At 33.5% G+C, this 20,449-nt stretch overlaps 1 protein-coding gene across 1 annotated transcript; it reads right to left on the minus strand.

Annotated features, from left to right (window-relative positions):
- Positions 1–4,942: 4,942 nt before the first annotated feature.
- LOC132722898 (ubiquitin-like protein 7) lies at positions 4,943–19,924 on the minus strand. The gene is made up of 8 exons (XM_060707490.1): positions 19,751–19,924; positions 16,386–16,508; positions 15,693–15,772; positions 15,385–15,469; positions 13,324–13,381; positions 6,342–6,495; positions 5,724–5,795; positions 4,943–5,095 (listed from the first exon to the last, which is right to left on the minus strand). Exons 1-8 carry the CDS (start codon positions 19,890–19,892, stop codon positions 4,967–4,969), a joined length of 843 nt encoding a protein of 280 aa, XP_060563473.1. The 5' UTR covers positions 19,893–19,924; the 3' UTR covers positions 4,943–4,966.
- Between the last annotated feature and the right edge of the window lie 525 nt (positions 19,925–20,449).

Here is a 20,449-nt window from a genome sequence, read left to right on the forward strand (position 1 = left end):
TAAAGGTAGGACAAAAGCCCCCCCCATGGTCAATCAAATTTACATATAGTGTATTAAAGTTGTGTTTTTTATGTGTTTAAAAGATATGTATGGACATCACATGTAGGTGACATAAAGCTAAGGATATTAATTTGATCACTTTACAAATTTACAAAAGTGATTAAACATTACTACTCTTCTGACCCTTGTTGTGTATATGAAAAGCTATGAATTCAGTATCGCATGCTTGCATTATTTCATCTGTTATCATATACTTTGTTATCATTTCAATATACACATTATAAATAAACATTAAAACAAATTCTTTTATTCAAAAGTTTGTGTGAAATTTGATGAATTTGCTCTGAGCAAAGATGGGGGGGGGGGGGGGCTTTTGTCCTACCTGTATTTTTGATGGGGGGGGGGCTTTTGTCCTATGTGTAAATTTCATGGGGGGGGGGGCTTTTGTCCACCTTGTCATTTTAAGACGGGGGCGCTTTCGTCCGGGGGGGGGGGGGCTTTTGTCCTACACTCACTCTTTTTTTTATTTTTCTCTCCTAATAAGGTTGGAAAAGAAGTCAGCCCTTTCGACCAAATTAAACACTTTGCAAAATCTTAAATTTTCATATACAAAAAGAATTATTACACGCAACGAAAGTCTGAACTGATTTGCACAGATATTCAACTTTTAAGAAAAGAATTGAGGGGGAAAAAACGGTTTAATCGAGGCATTATCTCAGTAACGACACCAACTCTAAGATTTTTAGCACATTTATCCCACTAAATTCGGAACACCTCTTCCATAACCTTGTTTTTTCTGCTCTACTTTTGCATCTTCAAGACACGTGTGCGATTTGCAAGATTTTTTTGTGTGTGCAAAATTACATCCAACATGCAACCGTTGAATTTGACAAGTGACTTTCTCATTTCCATTAATTACTCACCTACGTGGGTTATAAATTCCATAATTGCTCTAACCTTCTCCAGTATGGAATTAAACATGAACTGATCCTGATTTAATATTCATTATATTTATGAAGTGATTCGGTAACAAAGGTTTTTAAATCTACACCTTTTTACAAATGGATGTCGTGCATGGTGAATAACTTTCAATCAGTTGGGAAGTGTCCATCCCCTGTTTTGAACAGAGATAACTCTAATACATGTTCTTTCTCCTTATACATGATTAATTGTTTTGATTTATATATGTATTCAAATTACTACCATTACTGTCAAAAATAATTCTGTTCTTATTGTATCTCACGTTGACATATATAATAATTGATATGTATATACAAGATGATGTACTATGTACAAATCTGAATAAACCATTTGTTCTGTTCTGTTTGAAATAGCTACAATTAAGTCGTGCCTTATTTTAACTCCCCAATTATTTGTTAAAATAACGAGTAAAGGGACGCAATCGCAGTTCGGATAATAACATTTTACACAAGAGTTAACTCCCTTGCACCCGTATCCCCAATGCGCTATTATTGGCAGTGACTCTCTAATGACCGAATTTGATAAGTTAAGGGGTGTTCATACTTGAAAGTTGAGATTTTTTTCAAGATTTGCCGATAAAATATTATTAAACAGGGAAGTTAAATACGAGAAAAGATGTTTTTAACGGATATTTAAACTCCTTTCAAGTAGTGTACTAAACCTCAAAAATGTTTTTTTTTTTAACCAAATATATTCTTAATTTTGTTGCATGGTTGAAATAATCTGTCTAATTTAATAATTAAAGTGTCCTGCATACGATTCTGTGCAATGATAAGTGTGAGAACCCTAACAATACCTAAATACCTTAAATTGACTCGTCCATCTATCAATTTGGACAAAACCATTCATCATTTTTAGGGTAAAATTAATTAGAATATAGCGCAGACCATGAGAAGATGGCACTTATCACATGGGTAGGGTCATATGCTACCAGCAAGCACTCTAAATCAGTTCACAAGTATGTTATTTAAATGTGAGTAAAGAATGAAGTGTTATTTTTTTCCTCACAATCCCCAAAGTTTAAATCCTTAAAGCAAGACAAAAATACTAAAATATTCACCAGCACTCTTAATCAGTTCACAAGTATTTTATTAAAATTTGAGTCATGTATGAAGTGTACTTTTTCCTCATAATCCCCAAAGTAAAAACACCTTAAAACAAGGCAAACATACTTAAATAGTCACAATATTTTCTACATACATATATTAGTTCTACAGTTTGGAACCCTTTACAAATCAAATTCCAACACAACTGATCAAAAAGTATACAACAATAGTTCAGACTGAATTATACCTGTAAACATTTTAACAAAAATTGGGAGTTTTCCTATCCGCTCTTTATATATACATTATAATTATAAATAAAAATAACTTTAAAAGTTGTTAAAGTAAACTTTTTCTTACAGCACTGTACCTAATCTATAACGAAATTACAAAATTTTGCAAATATGTAAATAAATTAAAAGGTTACAGTGATATTTCTTGATACTTTTCACTAAACAGTTTTTTATATTATACAAATTTCAAATAACACCCGTAAAATCAAATTTTATAAATCCAAAACAGAACCAGTTTAGGGTAAATCCATTTCATATTATCATTAAAAATTTATAATGTTGCTAAAGAAAACATACAACAGAATATTTTCAATTTTCTGGTCAAAGGGAGGTAATCAATATTATTTTGAGAAGTAAATTTTAATATAGCAAAACTACTTTGATCTCTGATTTATAAATGATTCTTATATTTTAACTAAGGTTCAGTGTAAACAGGCTTAATCTTATCTTGTTTCCTACATAAAAATAAAAATATTACCAACTTATCTTTGAAGAATTTAAACGGAAATGGACTTTAATTGTATGAAGTATTTTCTAAGCAAAAAAAATTTTTGGGTTAATTTATTTAAATTTTTTTAAAACCCTTTAAACCCAAAAATGGGGGTAACAGACTCACCCATGCAAACCAAATGCAGACCAAGGCTACTGGCACTTTCCTTTGGGTTCCCCTTAAAGTCATCTAATAAAAGGGCCCTTTAAATTTCCACAAAACATATTTTGAAATTTTTCCCTTTTAAAATGAAAAAATGATTTTTTCAGATTGAAAAAAGGGGGGCCCATTTTTTTCCCAATTAAAAAATTGGTTTTTTTGGGGAATGGGGGGAAAAATTGGGCTTTTCGATGTAAGAAATAACAAATTTTACAGGTGAAGACTACTTTTGGGACTTTAAAGGGTTTGCTTTAAAATTTTTAGGAACAAGGGGTTATTTTTGGGTAGAACAAACCAACAATAAACAAGCCCCATACCTTCCGCATAATCCCTCATGCATCATTTTTTTCTTAAGTTGGTTTTCAAGTCGCACTAACACTGTTAAAATTATATTTCACCTTTTCGAGTTCATTCAGTGAAGGAAAACCTTGGGTGCCCCTTTATGTAATGTCAGATACAAGAGGGCACTTGAGTAGAGCCACGAACCTTCCATAAGCTAGCTGGCAAGTTCTTCAAATGGAAGAATATTAAATGTTACAAATTAAATAAAATCTTAAATAAAACTTCAATCAAAATTATAACAACAACACTGTTGGGCGTTAAAAATTCTACTTTTAAAAAGGGGCATTACTCCAAAAATATTGCTTTCAGAATCCCACCCCCACCCCCCAGTCTAACATCTGCATCTGTCATAATAAGCTAGTATTCCAAGTTTCATGTTCCTAACTTTTAAAATGTTTGAATAACAGGCTACATTAAAGTTTTTGCACAACGACAACGATGCCACAGCAATCATAATATCTTGACTTTTTCTGCGAAACAGACGAGCTAAATATAAACAAGATTATGGATATTTTAACAGTATATTCATGAAAAATGTACAATGCATTACATTAAGTCAAGTTTTGATCACAGACAATATTAAAGAAAATTTTGTTAATGGTAAAGACTTTTTTTACAAAGAACCCGCCTCCAAAAAAAAATAAAGGGTTTGCCTGAAAAATCACCTTTTGGGTCCCCTTTGTAAGGTTTTGTTCGCCACATTCTCATCGGGTAACCCCCAATTTTCCCTCTCATCTGCGAATTTTGACTTTTGATAATAACTTTGGGAAAGTAAGTAAAAAATATGTGCGTTTTATCAAAATTAATAAAAAATCTTCGTTTAAAACATTAATTTTTTTGAATTTAATTATTTGTAATGGACTTAAATTGGGCCCCTAAATTTTGAAACAGGGGTAATCAAATTTTAAAACATTTAAAAGGGTTTTTCCCAAATTAAAACACCTGAATTTTTTTAAATTTTGATTTAAATTTGTTTTGGGAAATTTGGAATAGTTTATTCAAAAGTTTAAGGGATTTTGGTATCAAAATACAAAAAGCGAGCCAATTATAGAGCTTGGACAAACATGAAAGTACAGGCAAGCCGGTCTCTATACTGGTGGCAAAGGCTAATCACTACTTTTTTTTTAGTTTCAGCAAGTTAAGAGTGGAAATAAGTATATTGTTCCATACATCAAAAAAGAAAGTCTTTGTTAATGAAAACCATAGATATATTACTTTTTCATAAACATTAATTGGTTGTATTTGTATTGGCATGTCTTTTGGTATCCCCCCCCCACTTGTTAACCCTGATACTGCTGGAGCAGAAAAAACATTTGCCATTGCCACCAGTATATAACTATGCTAGCCTGAACTTTTGTGCAGTCTGACCAGGCTCTATACTGTTGTTGAACTTCAAATTTTAATCCTGACATCTCTTAAATTTATAAATTCCAAAAATGAACTGGAAGTTTATGTAAGAAATACAACATGTTAAGATGTAAGTTACATATGTTTGACTTCCTTGCCTTATTGCTGGAAGAAGACCAAAAGAAGTCCTTCCCTGAACTTGTCCTGAGACACAACAGTACTGGTAAGTTTCAGGAAACAGTTTTATCAACTTCAAGCCTTCATCACAACAAGGCTCAAACAAATATGTTTAAACTATTGATTCACTCAATTTAATTTGACATGAGGCAAGAAACAGTACTTACAGATAGCGGATCTCTCTGAGCGGCCATTATTGCTTGTTGAAAGAAATCTGGTGAGATGACCCCGCCACCTCCTCCGATAGGTTCACTCTGGTTACCCTGTAAGTTATATACTTGTATTATCCATACACACATATATAAACAGACATTATATAAGGACATTTAGATCAGGATCAAATTTAAAAACTCTAATATACATGTACTTCATTGTTTATCCTCATAGATTAAATAGCAAGTTATGAAATTTTAGAATAAATTTATTGTTATTTTTGCAAGATACGAGCATTTTACAGTTGATCCTAAAATTGATCCTTATTTTGATCCGAATATTTTTGTATTTGTTTTGTTATTTGGTTATTTTATCCCAAAATAATTTGGTTTCTTTGCAAATCAGCAATTTTTTACATTTTGAATATTAAACATTTTATTCTAGCAAAACACGATTAATTTAAGTAACATAAAAAATGAAAATAAGATCCTGATCCTGATATTGTCTTAGTTAACAAGAAGTGAGTCACCCATATGGTTTAAGTAGCAGTTTTTTGAGACCACTTAAAAGTTTTTTTGAAAGTTTCCCAAAAAATTACGAACGGTTTTGCTCAAACTGAAAGACTGCAAAGTTCTTTTAGGAAATTTAGCATGGTAAATGATTTATTAAATTATATGAAATGGTAAGAGATTTATAAAGTGTGTAATGAATTTCCAAGGGAGATAAAAAATATTTAACCTGTGTTGTTCCCCCTGTAGCAGCAGCAAGAGCAGCTGCCAACTGAGATGATGTGATTGCTTGTGCAGTACTCTGAAACAAATGTAGCATATCCAATGTGAAAAATTACAACAGTATAATACTTACATGTAATAAATCATTGACAAAATAATCCAACAATAACCCACAATATTATATTATCCACTAAAACTGTAAAAGACAAACCAGTTTTTATTAGAATAGTATTAAAACTGACTCAAAATATAAAACCGCATACAATCTGTTGGCTAGCTGGTATATGTATGTAAAACCAACTTAGTGCACTTAAACTTTTTCGTTGTTATTGGGTCATACGTCACACTGACACTGTCCCATTCATATGGCTACTTTCCAACTTCAGAAGAACCTGAAGTGTCTATCTCTCAGCCTATTACAGTTATAGGCGCGCACCTTAGTAGAACAACCAACCTTTCCAAAGCTTGCACCTGAAAGAATCTAAAGACACTTTCATACCATAGCAGTGAAGGACAAGTGATCAAAGAGTTGGCACCCTTAACTACCCTGCTACAAAGGTCTGCAATAAAGTTAGGCAAAAGCTGATCCAGGTAAGAGTAATTTACACAGAGAGTTTATACTTACTGGTCCTGGCATCTCCTCATCATCGTCGGACATCTGATCTAGGGAGTACGCCCCTGTTGTGCTGTGTGTAAACTCTCCGCTACTATCTGCAGCCTTCACAGCCTCTACTATCTTCTTCGCTACTTTAGGAAAACATGGATGTGCCTCGATAACTCTGCATACAGAATATCAAAACCTAGTGTTATTACAATACATCATCTTATAAATAAAATTTCAAAAATTGTTTTTTTAGTTGGTTTTTATGCCAATTTCAACATGTTTTAGAACGTATCTTGGAGATCAGTCTACCTAACTGGCTTGCATGGTGAAATGACCAGTAATTACTAATATCTTTGCAAGTGACCATTAATTCCACATGTTTTTAAATCAGCAGTAAGAGACAAATGACTATTAGACTAGTGTCTGCGATCAATTATCGGTGAAATTTTTGCCTCAACTTAGGATCGAACTAAAGACCCCTGTATAACAAATCTGGTGCAGACAAAGTAGTCCCGTCCCAGCTGTTACCACATAAGTACATGTACATGTAGCACCAGTTACAAACCTGACAGACTGACATAGACATCATGGTCAGAACTCATAAACTTAAACTTAGATAGTCATTGTGTACTTTAAAGACCCAACAGTTAATACTTGTAAAATAAATGAATGAAATTAAGTTTTTTTCTTATTACAATTTGCCAGAAAAATAAAGTACTGCAGTACCCTTTTGGAAACACACTATCTGACTAGAACTTGTAACAAGAACTGTCGGAGGACATTATTGGCTTGACTATTAAAAAGTTGTCACAAGGGTGTTTTATTGAGTATAATAATGCTAATTACCTATGAATACATAAAATTGACTGAAAAGGTACAAAGGCTTGTTATTAAGATGTTTTATCAAGTAAATCACTGCTTTATTATTATGAATGCATAAAAATGTCCAAAAAAATGCACAAACTCTTCAGTAGTTATGGAGATAACAGCTTACAAGCAAAACTTTACCATGAATTTCTAAGTTGAAAAAGGGGAGAAAAATGAGCCTAAATGCAAGATAGAATTATGGATCTTGGTCAGTGACCTACAATTATGATTCTAAAATTAATGCATATGTGAAGTTTTAAATAAATATCTTTAATAGTTATTGAGATATGTAAAACTTGCATGTAAACATTAACCAAGAGACTAAGTAGAAAAGGGAAGATGAATCAGCCTAAATGCGAGTAGAGTTATGGAACTTGGTCAGTGACATACAATTATGACTCTCCAATTATGACCCTAAGTACATGTGTAAAGTTTCAAATAAATATCTTTGAAGACCTTTAACCTTTAACCAAATAAGTATTGTAAGTTTCAATTGAATATCTCAAGCAATAATTGAGATATTTGACTTTACAAAATACTTTAACCAAAATTTCTAAGTTAAAAAGGGGCATAATTCTGTAAATATTGTAGGCAGAGTTATCTAACTTGTCAATCTGATGTACATTGTTACTATAAATAAGTATTGTAAGTTTCAATTGAATATCTCAAGCAGTAATTGAGATATTTGACTTTACAAAAAACTTGAACCAAAATTTAAAAAGGGGCATAATTCTGTCAATATTGTAGGCAGAGCTATCTTACTTGTCAATCTGATGTACATTGTTACTATAAATAAGTATTGTAATTTTAAATTGAGTATCTCGAGCAATAATTGAGATATTTGAATTTACAACAAGAACTGTCGGAGGACAGTAACGCTCGACTATTCGAAAAGTTGTCACAAGGGTGTTTCATTGAGTATAATAATGCTTACCTATATGAATACATAAAATTGTCCGAAAAGGTACAAACCCTTCAGTAGTTATGGAGATACCGTCAAACAAGCAAAAATTTACCTAGAATTTCTAAGTCAAAAAAGGGGCATAATTATGTAAAAAAGCAAATCAGAGTTATGGGACTTCTGCCAATCATCTTAGATAATCACAGAGAACAAGTGTGTGAAGTTTCAATCCATTCCCTTCAGTAGTTATGGAGATACCAGCTTACACACAAAAACTTAACCAAGAATTTCTAAGTCGAAAAAGGGGCATAATTATATAAACTAGAAATGTGTCATCATGCCACAGATGCCCCCGCATGCAGCCAAAATTTCAGATGGTGCATTATTTATTTTTTTCATTTTAAGTTCAAAGCCCTTAAAACTTTTCAATGTTAACACAAACCATTTCCATACAATGTTCAAGGCACTGAAATTATTCAGTCTTAACCTTTTAGAAATAGCATATTGCATATTTGTAGCCAAAATAATGGCTAAAAGAATGAGTGGTGAAACTGAAAGTTCAAAATTTTTCCAACATTCAGGAAAGATAAGTTTGTCTAAAATCATTGAACCATAACCAAATTCCAACTTAAACTGCTTATTCCTAAGATGTATCTATATTATTTTCAAAGTGAAAGAGACAAACTCTGCCAAAAAATCATCAAACCATGACCAAATTCCAACTTGACCTGCCCATTCCTTTGACATATCCATATGTCAAATTAAAGTTGAATATGTGACACTGTTGGGTAGATAATGAACAGAAACTGTAAATTTCATATTATTTTCAAAGTGAAAGGGGCATTACTCTACCAAAAATCATTGAACCATGACCAAATTTGAACTTGACCTGGGCATTCCAAAAACATATCCATATGTCAAATTTGAGTTGAATGTGTTGTACCATTGGGAAGATAATAAACGGAAACTGAAAATTTCATATTACTTTCAAAGTGAAAGGGGCATAACTCTGCCAAAAATCATCGAACCATGACCAAATTCGAACTTGACCTGTATTTTTTCATGACATATCAATATGTCAAGTTTGAGTTGATTGTGTTGTACCATTGGGGAGATAATGAACGGAAACTGAAAATTTCATATTTTTTTCAAAGTAAAAGGGGCATAACTCTGCCAAAAATCATCGAACCATAACCAAATTCGAACTTGACCTGTATTTTCTCATGACATATCCATATGTCAAGTTTGAATTGAATGTGTCCAACCGTTCTTAAGATAATGAACGGAAACTGAAATTTCATATTATTTTCAAAGTAAAAGGGGCATAACTCTGCCAAAAATCATCGAACCATGACCAAATTCGAACTTGACCTGTATTTTCTCATGACATATCCATATGTCAAATTTGAGTTGAATATGTCCAACCGTTCTTAAGATAATGAACGGAAACTGATGATGACGGAATGACAGAATGACGGAAGGACGGAAGGACGGAAGGATGGAAGGACGGAAGGACGGAAGGACGGAAGGACGGAATGACGGAACAGGGTAACACTATATGCCCCGGCCATTACATGGCGGGGGCATAAAAAGCAAATCAGAGTTATGGCACTTGTGCCAATCATCTTAGATAATCACAGGAAACAATTGTGTGAAGTTTCAATCCATTCCCTTCAGTAGTTATGGAGATACCAGTTTACACGCAAAAACTTAACCAAGAATTTCTAAGTAAAACAAGAACTGTCGGAGGACAGTAACGCTCGACTATTCGAAAATTTGTCACAAGGGTGTTTCATTGAGTATAATAATGCTTACCTATATGAATACATAAAATTGTACGAAAAGGTACAAACCCTTCAAGTTTCAATACAATCACAGAGAACAAGTGTGTGAAGTTTCAATCCATTCCCTTCAGTAGTTATGGAGATACCAGCTTACACACAAAAACTTAACCACGAATTTATGAATCGAAAAAGGGGAATAATTATGCGAAAAAGTAAATCAGAGTTATGGGACTTGTGCCAATCATCTTAAATAATCACAGAGACCAAGTGTGTGAAGTTTCAATCCATTCCCTTCAGTAGTTATGGAGATACCAGCTTACACGCAAAAACTTAACCAAGAATTTCTAAGATAAAAAAGGGGCATAATTATGCAAAAAAGCAAATCAGAGTTATGGGACTTGTGCCAATCATCTTAGATAATCACAGAGACCAAGTGTGTGAAGTTTCAATCCATTCCCTTTAGTAGTTATGGAGATACCAGCTTACACGCAAAAACTTAACCAAGAATTTCTAAGTCGAACCAGGGGCATAATTATGTAAAAAAGCAAATAAGAGTTATGGGACTTGTGCCAATCATCTTAGATAATCACAGAGAACAAGTGTGTGAAGTTTCAATCCATTCCCTTCTGTAGTTATGGAGATACCAGCTTGCATGCAAAAACTTAACCAAGAATTTCTAAGTCGAAAAAGGGGCATAATTATGCAAAAAAGCAAATCAGAGTTATGGGACTTAATTGTGCCAATCATGTTATATAATCACAGCGAACAAGTGTGTGAAGTTTCAATCCATTCCCTTTGGCAGTTATGGAGATTTTCTTGCATGCAAAAACTTAACCAAGAATTTCTAAGTCAAAAAAGGGGCATAATTATGCAAAAAAGCAAATCAGAGTTATGGAACTTATGCCATTCATGTTAGATAATCACAGAGAACAAGTGTGTGAAGTTTTAATCCATTCCCTTTAGTAGTTATGGAGATACCAGTTTGCATGCAAAAACTTAACCAAGAATTTCTAAGTCGAAAAGGGGGCATAATTATGCAAAAAAGCAAATCAGAGTTATGGGACTTGTGCCAATTATGTTAGATAATCACAGAGAACAAGCGTGTGAAGTTTCAATCCATTCCCTTTAGTAGTTATGGAGATACCAGCTTACATGCAAAAACTTAACCAAGAATTTCTAAGTCGAAAAGGGGGCATAATTATGCAAAAAAGCAAATCAGAGTTATGGGACTTGTGCCAATCATGTTAGATAATCACAGAGAACAAGCGTGTGAAGTTTCAATCCATTCCCTTTAGTAGTTATGGAGATACCAGCTTACACGTAAAAACTTAACCAAGAATTTCTAAGTCGAAAAAGGGGCATAATTATGTAAAAAAGCAAACCAGAGTTATGGGACTTGTGCCAATCATCTTAGATAATCACAGAGAACAAGTGTTTGAAGTTTCAATCCATTCCCTTCAGTAGTAATGGAGATACCAGCTTACATACAAAAACTTAACCAAGAATTTCTAAGTCGAAAAAGGGGCATAATTATGTAAAAAAGCAAATCAGAGTTATGGGACTTGTGCCAATCATCTTAGATAATCACAGAGAACAAGTGTGTGAAGTTTCAATCCATTCCCTTCAGTAGTTATGGAGATACCAGCTTACATACAAAAACTTAACCAAGAATTTCTAAGTCGAAAAAGGGGCATAATTATGTAAAAAAGCAAATCAGAGTTATGGGACTTGTGCCAATCATCTTAGATAATCACAGAGAACAAGTGTGTGAAGTTTCAATCCATTCCCTTCAGTAGTTCTGGAGATACCAGCTTACATACAAAAACTTAACCACAGGGACGCCGACGCCGACGCCGACAAATGGGTGACTGCATTAGCTCGATTATTCTACGAATAGTCGAGCTAAAAAGGGGCATAATTATGTAAACAAGAGCTGTCAGAAGGACAGCGCGCTCGACTTTTTTAGTGCTTGCCTATAAAACAAAACTTTGACAGTTAAGGGCACACAAGACTTTAACTAGGAATTTCTAAGTACAAATCAAGAAACATTTTCACAGAGTTATCTTCTCTTGCTTACAGATAGGTCTCATGATGGCACATAAGAACTCCAACTTCCAAAGTAATATCTCAAATGGTTAAGTCAACAAGTGGACAAGAATGAAAATCTTAACTGAGTTTCTAAGTCAAAAAGGGCCATAATTCAAATAAAATCCTTAACAGAATTACCTTCTCCTGCCCATGTTTTGGGACCATGATGGTAAACAAGTATTCCAACTTTCAAATTAATATCTCAAACAGTTCAGTCAAAAAGTGGACTGGTACTAAAAACTTAACCAAGATTCTAAGTCGATAAAAGGCCTTAATTTTTAAAACAAATCCTTGACAGAGTTACCTTCTCTTGCGTACAGATGGGGGTAATGATGTGAAATAGCATTAAAAGTTTCAAAGCAATATCTCAAAGGGTTAAGGCAATAAGTGGATTTTACCCATATTCAATGTATTTTCTAAGTCAAAAAGGGGCATAATTCTGTCAAAAACCTTGACAGAGTTATGTCCTCTTGTCTGTTGATGAAGGTCGTGATGGTAAACAAGTATGGTCAGTTTCAAAGCAATACCTCCAATGGTTTTGAAATAAAGTGAGGTGGTACAAAAAACTTAACCAAGCTCAATACACTTTCTAAGTCAAAAAAGGGCCATAATTCTGTCAAAAACCTTGACAGAGTTATGTACTCTTGTCTGTAGATGGAGGTTATGATGGTGAACAAGTATGGTAAGTTTCAAAGCCATACTTGTAATACTTCTGAAATAAAGTGGGGTGGTACGAAAAACTTAACCAAGGTGTGACGCCAACGCTAACGCCGACGCCGGGGCGAGTAGGATAGCTCCCCTTTTCATAGAAAAGTCGAGCTAAAAAGCAAATCAGAGTTATGGCACTTCTGCCAATCATCTTAGATAATCACAGAGAACAAGTGTGTGAAGTTTCAATCCATTCCCTTCAGTAGTTATGGAGATACCAGCTTACACACAAAAACTTAACCAAGAATTTCTAAGTCGAAAAAGGGGCATAATTATGTAAAAAAGCAAATCAGAGTTATGGGACTTGTGCCAATCATCTTAGATAATCACAGGGAACAAGTGTGTGAAGTTTCAATCCATTCCCTTCAGTAGTTATGGAGATACCAGCTTACATGCAAAAACTTAACCACAGGGACGCCGACGCCGACAAATGGGTGACTGCATTAGCTCGATTATTCTGCGAATAGTCGAGCTAAAAAACTTTAACCAACGCAGACGCCGACGCGGACGCCAAAGCGACTACAATAGCTCTCATATTCTTCGAATAGTAGAGCTAAAAATCAGTCAGGCCTATAAATGTCCTGATTATTATAACTAAAGCATCTGAATATCCTTAATCATAGATTCTTTAAATTTTAATATGACAAGATCTTACCTTCTTATATTTCCGGGATGTGCAAGTACAGTCATTAAATCATGATCCATGAACAAAGCTGGAAGGTTACAGGTATATGTACATTTGTATATTAAACTGTATTACAGCATTGTAATATTTAAAAAAAAAAGCTGAAAATAATCATCTTAAAAATCATTTTCACAAAGGCAACTTTTACAGCTGTCATTGATTCCGTGCAAAGAAAATCAACGATGTATCAATATCAGATGACAAATATCAATGGTACACAGATAAATTGACTAATTACCTATAATAACTTGTCTGTCATTCACTTTCATACCCTTTTATTTGTGAATGCATGATTTTTTTCCTGACGATTTTATGGCATCACTGCTATGAAATATTTCCATTATGTAACAAGAGCATTGTGTTAGACATGGACAGCTGTACAAATGTATATGTTTTGGGTGTATTTTCATAATTTCTAGACTTTAATCAATTTAATAGTCAAAACTGTCCAATTTTTGAAATTCCTATCAATTATTGATTGACAAGAAATATTGATGATGCATCATTATTGTTTCTATCGACAGCTCTAGCCATTTTAAAGATAAAATAATTCCAATATTTTGTTATGATAATCATTCAATGTTTTTTACCTTTAGCTTGCAGCAACTTACATATTCTACCCATTCAGCCAGTGCAACACAGATCAATCATGGTCTGCACTGTTTGCTAAGTCAGTCAGTAAATATTTTTCAATTTTCCCTAAAAATGATATATTTGTAAATGATTTTGTCCAGATTTAAGATAACAAGCAATTATCATAGTATTGCAAGCAATCCATAAGTCCCCTACCGGTAAGAGCCCAAGCAACATTCTGAAGGGCCATTCACTTATGTTCCTATTCTAAGTTAATTTGTTGAAAAAGTTCTTTAAAAGTGATCACAGGAAACAGTTTTTATGTACAGACAGACGGACTGAAGGACACTCTAAAGTTATTTTTTAAACATCCCTGTTATCAAAATATATCATTTTTAAAATCCTATCATGATTGAAGAAGTTGGGGTAAAAATTACCAATTTCTCAAAAAAAAGTCTAAGTTCAAAAAGGGGAATAATTCTGGAAATAGTCTTGCTAGAGTATTGAACACTCACAAATGTTGAGTGACAATAAGAAACATTTATATGAAGTTTGAAGTAGATACATTTAGAAAAAGAAGTTATTAAAAAAAAACAATGTTTTTTTCATGAAAATTTTAAGTTCAAGGGAGGTAATTCTGATAAATTTTGTACTAGAGTTGTAAACCTTGCCACATATGATATGGTTGATGACAAGCAACTTATATTTAAAGTTTGAAGAAAATACCTTAAGAAATAAAGAACTTATAGTGAAAAAACTTAAAAACTAGAATAAGAAATCTTGAAATTCAGTCTATTTGTTGCCATAGCAACCAGAATTTTCAACATAGGAAGATAAGAAAAGGATGTGCATAATTTCCATACTGCCATCTACCCATATGTCAAGTTTCATAAACATATTTCAGTACTTTTTGTGTTATCACTGGATCCAGGTTATGTGTAAAATTTGCCATATTTTCAGTCTATTTGTTGCCATAGCAACCAGAATTTTCAACATAGGAAGAAAAGAAAAAGACGTGCATAATCTCCATACTGCCATCTATCCATATATCAAGTTTCATAAAAATATTTTCAGTACTTTTTGCATTATCACGGGATCCAGTTTATGTGTAAAATTTGTCATATTTTCAGTCTATTTGTTGCCATAGCAACCAGAATTTTCAACATAGGAAGAAAAGAAAAAGACGTGCATAATCTCCATACTGCCATCTATCCATATATCAAGTTTCATTAAAATATTTTCAGTACTTTTTGCGTTATCGCGGGATCCAGTTTTGTGGACGGACGGACTGACGGACGGACGGACAGACGGACTGACGGACGGACAGACGGACGGAGGGTAAACCTAAAGTCCCCTCCGGTAAACCGGTAGGGGACTAATTAGCAGGTTATGGGTTAAAATAATTACAAATAAAGTTAAGATGATTAAAAAGATGATGAATAATTATAGATGTCTTACTGAATGTTGATGGGTAGTTGTCTAATCCAGGAACATCTTTCACAATATCATGAAGTTTTTCTGGGGAGTTCACTATACTCTCTACCTGTAGGTATATAACAGCACAAATCTAACCAAGGTTAAACCAAATTCAAAATTGTGGTAATAAAGTGAAATCAAACCCACAGCCACTTAACCATGGATGCCTAAAAATGTAGCTCTAAACTTGTTTAACAAAAAATCACCAAATAACATTTAAAATCTATATGATTTACAAAATGTTTATTAGTACTTTTATTTATATATAATAGATATGTAATATGACATACTGTTGACTTATAAGCAGGACTCTTCAGTGTTGATTGCAGTAGACCCAGTAACTGTTTTACTTCAGAATTGGCTATCTCACCTGTAAATAAAACATAGTTTGTTTATTAAAATCAATCTACATTTGTTGACTTGGACATTGTGCAGGTAATATTGCAGTTCTAGGGAGGTGGATGAAGACCTGAGATGCGTGTCCCTGCATTAATTTAAATAATGCAAGAGCTGGCAGCAAAGAAGAAAATGTCAACCTTCCAGCATCTTTACCAGAGTTGAAACTGATTTACATGACAGTGAAATGTATTTGATAAAATCACAATTTCTTTGGTGTTTTATTATTTAAATAACTATTAAAATATCTGATTTCATGTATATGTAATTAATCAAATTAATTCATATTTAGAAGTAATTATGATCTAAAACAACACGTCTCAGCTGCAACCAAAATCTTCGTTCTCTCAAATGGTATTCAAATGTTCTCTCAAATGGTATTCAAATGTTCTCTCAAATGGTATTCAAATGTTCTCTCAAACGTATTGCCCTGCAGATGATGTACAGTAAATAAGTACAAAAAAAATCAATATTGTATTACTAGTATTAGCCAACTAAAAGAAAATATAATATCTTTAGTCAGTTGTCACAGACTGTTATGTTTGATTTGTTAATGACATATTTATTCAAAGTCCCTTTACATTTACCTTTTTCAGGTGAGCTTTGATTCTGAACTGGTTTGGAGACAACATGAACTGTTGACCCTTGATGTACACCACTGGACTCTAAACTCACACCTTCCTTCAAACATTGGCCACAATATATAATATCTGAAATCATAAAACTGGGAATAAATCAAATAATTTAGTCACTGACAAATCAATGTCTAAATAAATACCCTATGCTGTCAAATTATCATTCTTGTATATCTAATGATTAATTGAATCAGATTCAATCGTGTTTAACAGCAAGACTTTCTAAAAAGAACATCTAAACTTGTCACTGATGAACGGTAAAGAGTCAACTCCGCCCTATACCAACTCGGCATGGGTCAACTCGGCCCTCTTAAAAAAAAAAACATTATTATACATATTAACTTTTTTCGATTACTTGCATGTTGTAAAGGCGAAAAAATTTTATCAATAATAAAATAAGAGATATCTGGTTTATTATAATATAATTGTACATTGTACTTCTGTCGAATTAAAGTATATTTAGAAGAAATTTGTTGGTACCTTTCCCTAAACATACACGTGGTAATTGATTGGTAATAATAGAGGAAGATAATAATTTAAGAAAACATCTTTCCACGTTTGAGAATAAGTCCATATATTAATTATTCCGACAATATTGAGTGATAAAACAAACCAATATATGAATATATAAAATTGAAAAGTGGGCCGTGTTGACCCGTGCCTAGTCCTATAAATATGACGTCGCTTTGAGACATATTTGCTTCTGGGCAAAGCAATGTTATATCAAAATTGCTCAAAAACCCATAGCATGTTCCGCAAGAAAATCAGATGAAACGAAAAACAATTAAGACAGCGTGTATTTGCATTAGTTTTGACCTATTTATGAACAAAACTAAACTAGACCTATCACTGAAGGTGATTAATACCCCCACCAGCAACTTTGACTTTTTGAAAAAAAAGTAGTCTGAAGAAAAATTTGAACACAAACTATCAACTGTGTACAAAGAAATATTTCAATTAATTGTAATCGCAACTGGGATCTCAAAATAAGCTTGCTATACACCAAGTTTGATTACAATATCTCATTCCTCACTCTAGTTATTGTCCAGAAACCATTTTTCTATTTTCAGTAACACTGTAACGGTGACCTTGACCCTAGGGGGTCCAAAACCAATACAAACCTAGGTCTTCATATAAGCTTCCTATACACCAAATAAGATTAAAATATCTCATTCATAACTATAGTTATTGTCCGAAAACCATTTTTCTATATTTCATAACGGTGACCTTGACCTTGACCCCAGGGGGCCCAAATGCAATACAAACCAAGGTCTTGATATAAGCAAGTTTGATAACAATATCTCATTCCTAACTCTAGTTATTGTCCGGAAACCATTTTTCTAGTTTTAGTAACGGTGACCTTGACCTTGACCCCAGGGGGTCCACATGCAATACCAACCCAGGTCTTTATATAAGCTTGCTATACACCAAGTTTGATTACAGTATCTCATTCCTAAGTCAAGTTATTGTCCGGAAACCATTTTTCTTTTTTTTGTAACGGTGACCTTGACCCCAGGGGGCCCAAATGCAATACCAACCTAGGTCTTCATATAAGCTTGCTATACGCCAAGTTTGATAACAATATCTCATTCCTAACTCTAGTTATTGTCTGGAAACCATTTTTCTATTTTTAGTAATGGTGACCTTGACCTTGACCCAAGGGGGTCCAAATGCAATACCAACAAGAGTTTCCACATAAGGTTGCTATATACAAAGTTTGATTACAATACCTCATTCCAAACTCTAGTTATCGTCCGGAAACCATGATGTGGACTGACGGACGGACCGACTGACAAGCTGACTCCTATATACCCCCCCTAAACTTCGTTTGTGGGGGTTTAAAAATAGATACCTTTTGTCAAAATAATTAAACTGTCACATCCGAAAAATCATGATTAAATCCTCTCATGTATTTAATTTTTAAATTCCTTTTACAGCCGATAAACAAATGGCGGTCATACAGTGCGCGAAATCTGATTGGCTAATTCAAATGCAAGTGTTTAACTGAGTCAGAACATTCTAACGTCAGTGTGTTCGAATATATTTTTCCTTTCAAAAGTTTGGAATCAATCTTTAAAGCACCTTGCTTAACCAGTATGGCTGATAGACAAAAATAGATTGATGTTTATAATTTATTTTAAATTGTACATTGTTTGAGAGTTTTTGTTTATGATTGAGCATGAAATTGAAAGAAAAGAAGATAAGCTTTTGAATAAAGCTTGTAAGGCATGACAATAGTCATTTTTTGAATTTTTTATGATGTAATGCGTTTATGAGCAATAACTATATTAGACGTCAGACTTGACAGACATAAACTATAACAAGCCTGTAACGTCTAATACGCGGAAAGTCCGAGCGGGGCCGAAGGCCCCGCGAGGGCTGTAGTGCTCTTAGATAACATGTATGACGCGTATCAGTTTAAAGGAAATCAAATTCAAACTATATGAAAATTTCAAAAAAATATATATCCTATACTTAATGGGCTGCGAAAAAATCCTTAGTTAACTGGGCGCCGCCATTTTGAAATCCTTTTGAACGCTTTTAATGAGCGTCTACATAATTCAGACTATTGCAGACGCATGCTTAGTAACACTTCCGGTGAAGAATGATGTACAAAATCAGAAAATAAACCTGCATTTCATTGATAAAAATTATAGTAACGACTATAAATATAAAAAGTTATTCAAACATATCCTTTTTGATAAATTAGCACATTAAAAATAACGTAAAAACAACAACTGTGATTAGAGATTAACAAAAATGGCGGACGGGATTTTCCAAACGCCGACGCATGCGCAGAGGTCCGGAGTTTTTCGGAATAGGCCGAGCGTTTCCGGTGATAGGTTGAACACCACCAATTTATACGTTTTGTTTATTCAAAAAAGATCTGGTTTACAAGTACACTATGCTAAAATCATAATTCATAAGAGCTTTCCGCGCCATAGGTAGCACCTAATTTCATATTATATTTGACTAACCCGTGACCAGTTGGAAAAGGGCCGAGCTGACTCGAGGGCCGAGCTGACTCGGAGGCCAAATACGTTTTAGGGCCGAGCTGACCCTGAATCCTGATGAATCATGAACAGTGTCAATTTCTTGAAACCTCAAAATAAAAATGCTTTCTTAGGACAACATTTTCTAGGACAACATTTTCAGTCACCATAAACAACTGTCAGCATGTAATCACAATAAAGAACTGCACATGTCATCACCATAAACTACTTGCAATATGCAAGTTTCTGATAAAATATCCAGATTGTTTTTGTCCGAATTATGTACACTTCCTTTGTTTTTATATAGGATGAAATTGGCCTTACCAAAAACATTTTCAGCAATTTTTAAGTCTGACGCTATCTGCTCTTTAAATTTTTTCACATCTTGGTCAAACATTACTCCTATAAGCTCTTTTCTGCTTCCATTTCCAGTCGAAATTCTGTCACAAATTTTGACAGACGCCATTTTGGTTGTTGTTGTAAGTAATATGGAAATGATAAAATCCCGTTCCCGTACTAAATTATTGTGCTTGAAATTGAATCAAACTGCAACAGTGTCTAAAATTGAAGTGAGGTGAATGCGATGACTCTGAAAAATGATTGAAATGCTTAAACAATGGTAAGAACTACATTTAAGAAAACAATGTTACCCCTTCAAAATGAAATGTGATGAATGCTATCGTGGCCGGAGTGTCGGAGAAAAGATGTACATGTACGTACATATATCATCATGTATATAAGCAAACACATTTTAACATACATAAACATGTAATGTTAAGGTGTCTTAACAGAAAAATGTATTGACCACAGGGGTAAGAGACTAACATCAGACACATATATCCTTAGTTTTAGCAATTAACATACCTCAATAAATCAAAACGTTCATAGACACTTCACTACTCACAACACGTACTTCATCACCCCCCCCCCCTCATCACCCCTCAAAAACATAAATAAATAGATAAAATAATTATAATAATAATAATAATAATAATAATAATTATAATTATAATAATAATTATA

The sequence above is a fragment of the Ruditapes philippinarum genome, unplaced genomic scaffold (genome assembly GCF_026571515.1).
Source record: "Ruditapes philippinarum isolate M1 unplaced genomic scaffold, ASM2657151v2 ctg34_1_1_1_1, whole genome shotgun sequence".
Lineage (NCBI taxonomy): Eukaryota > Metazoa > Mollusca > Bivalvia > Venerida > Veneridae > Ruditapes > Ruditapes philippinarum.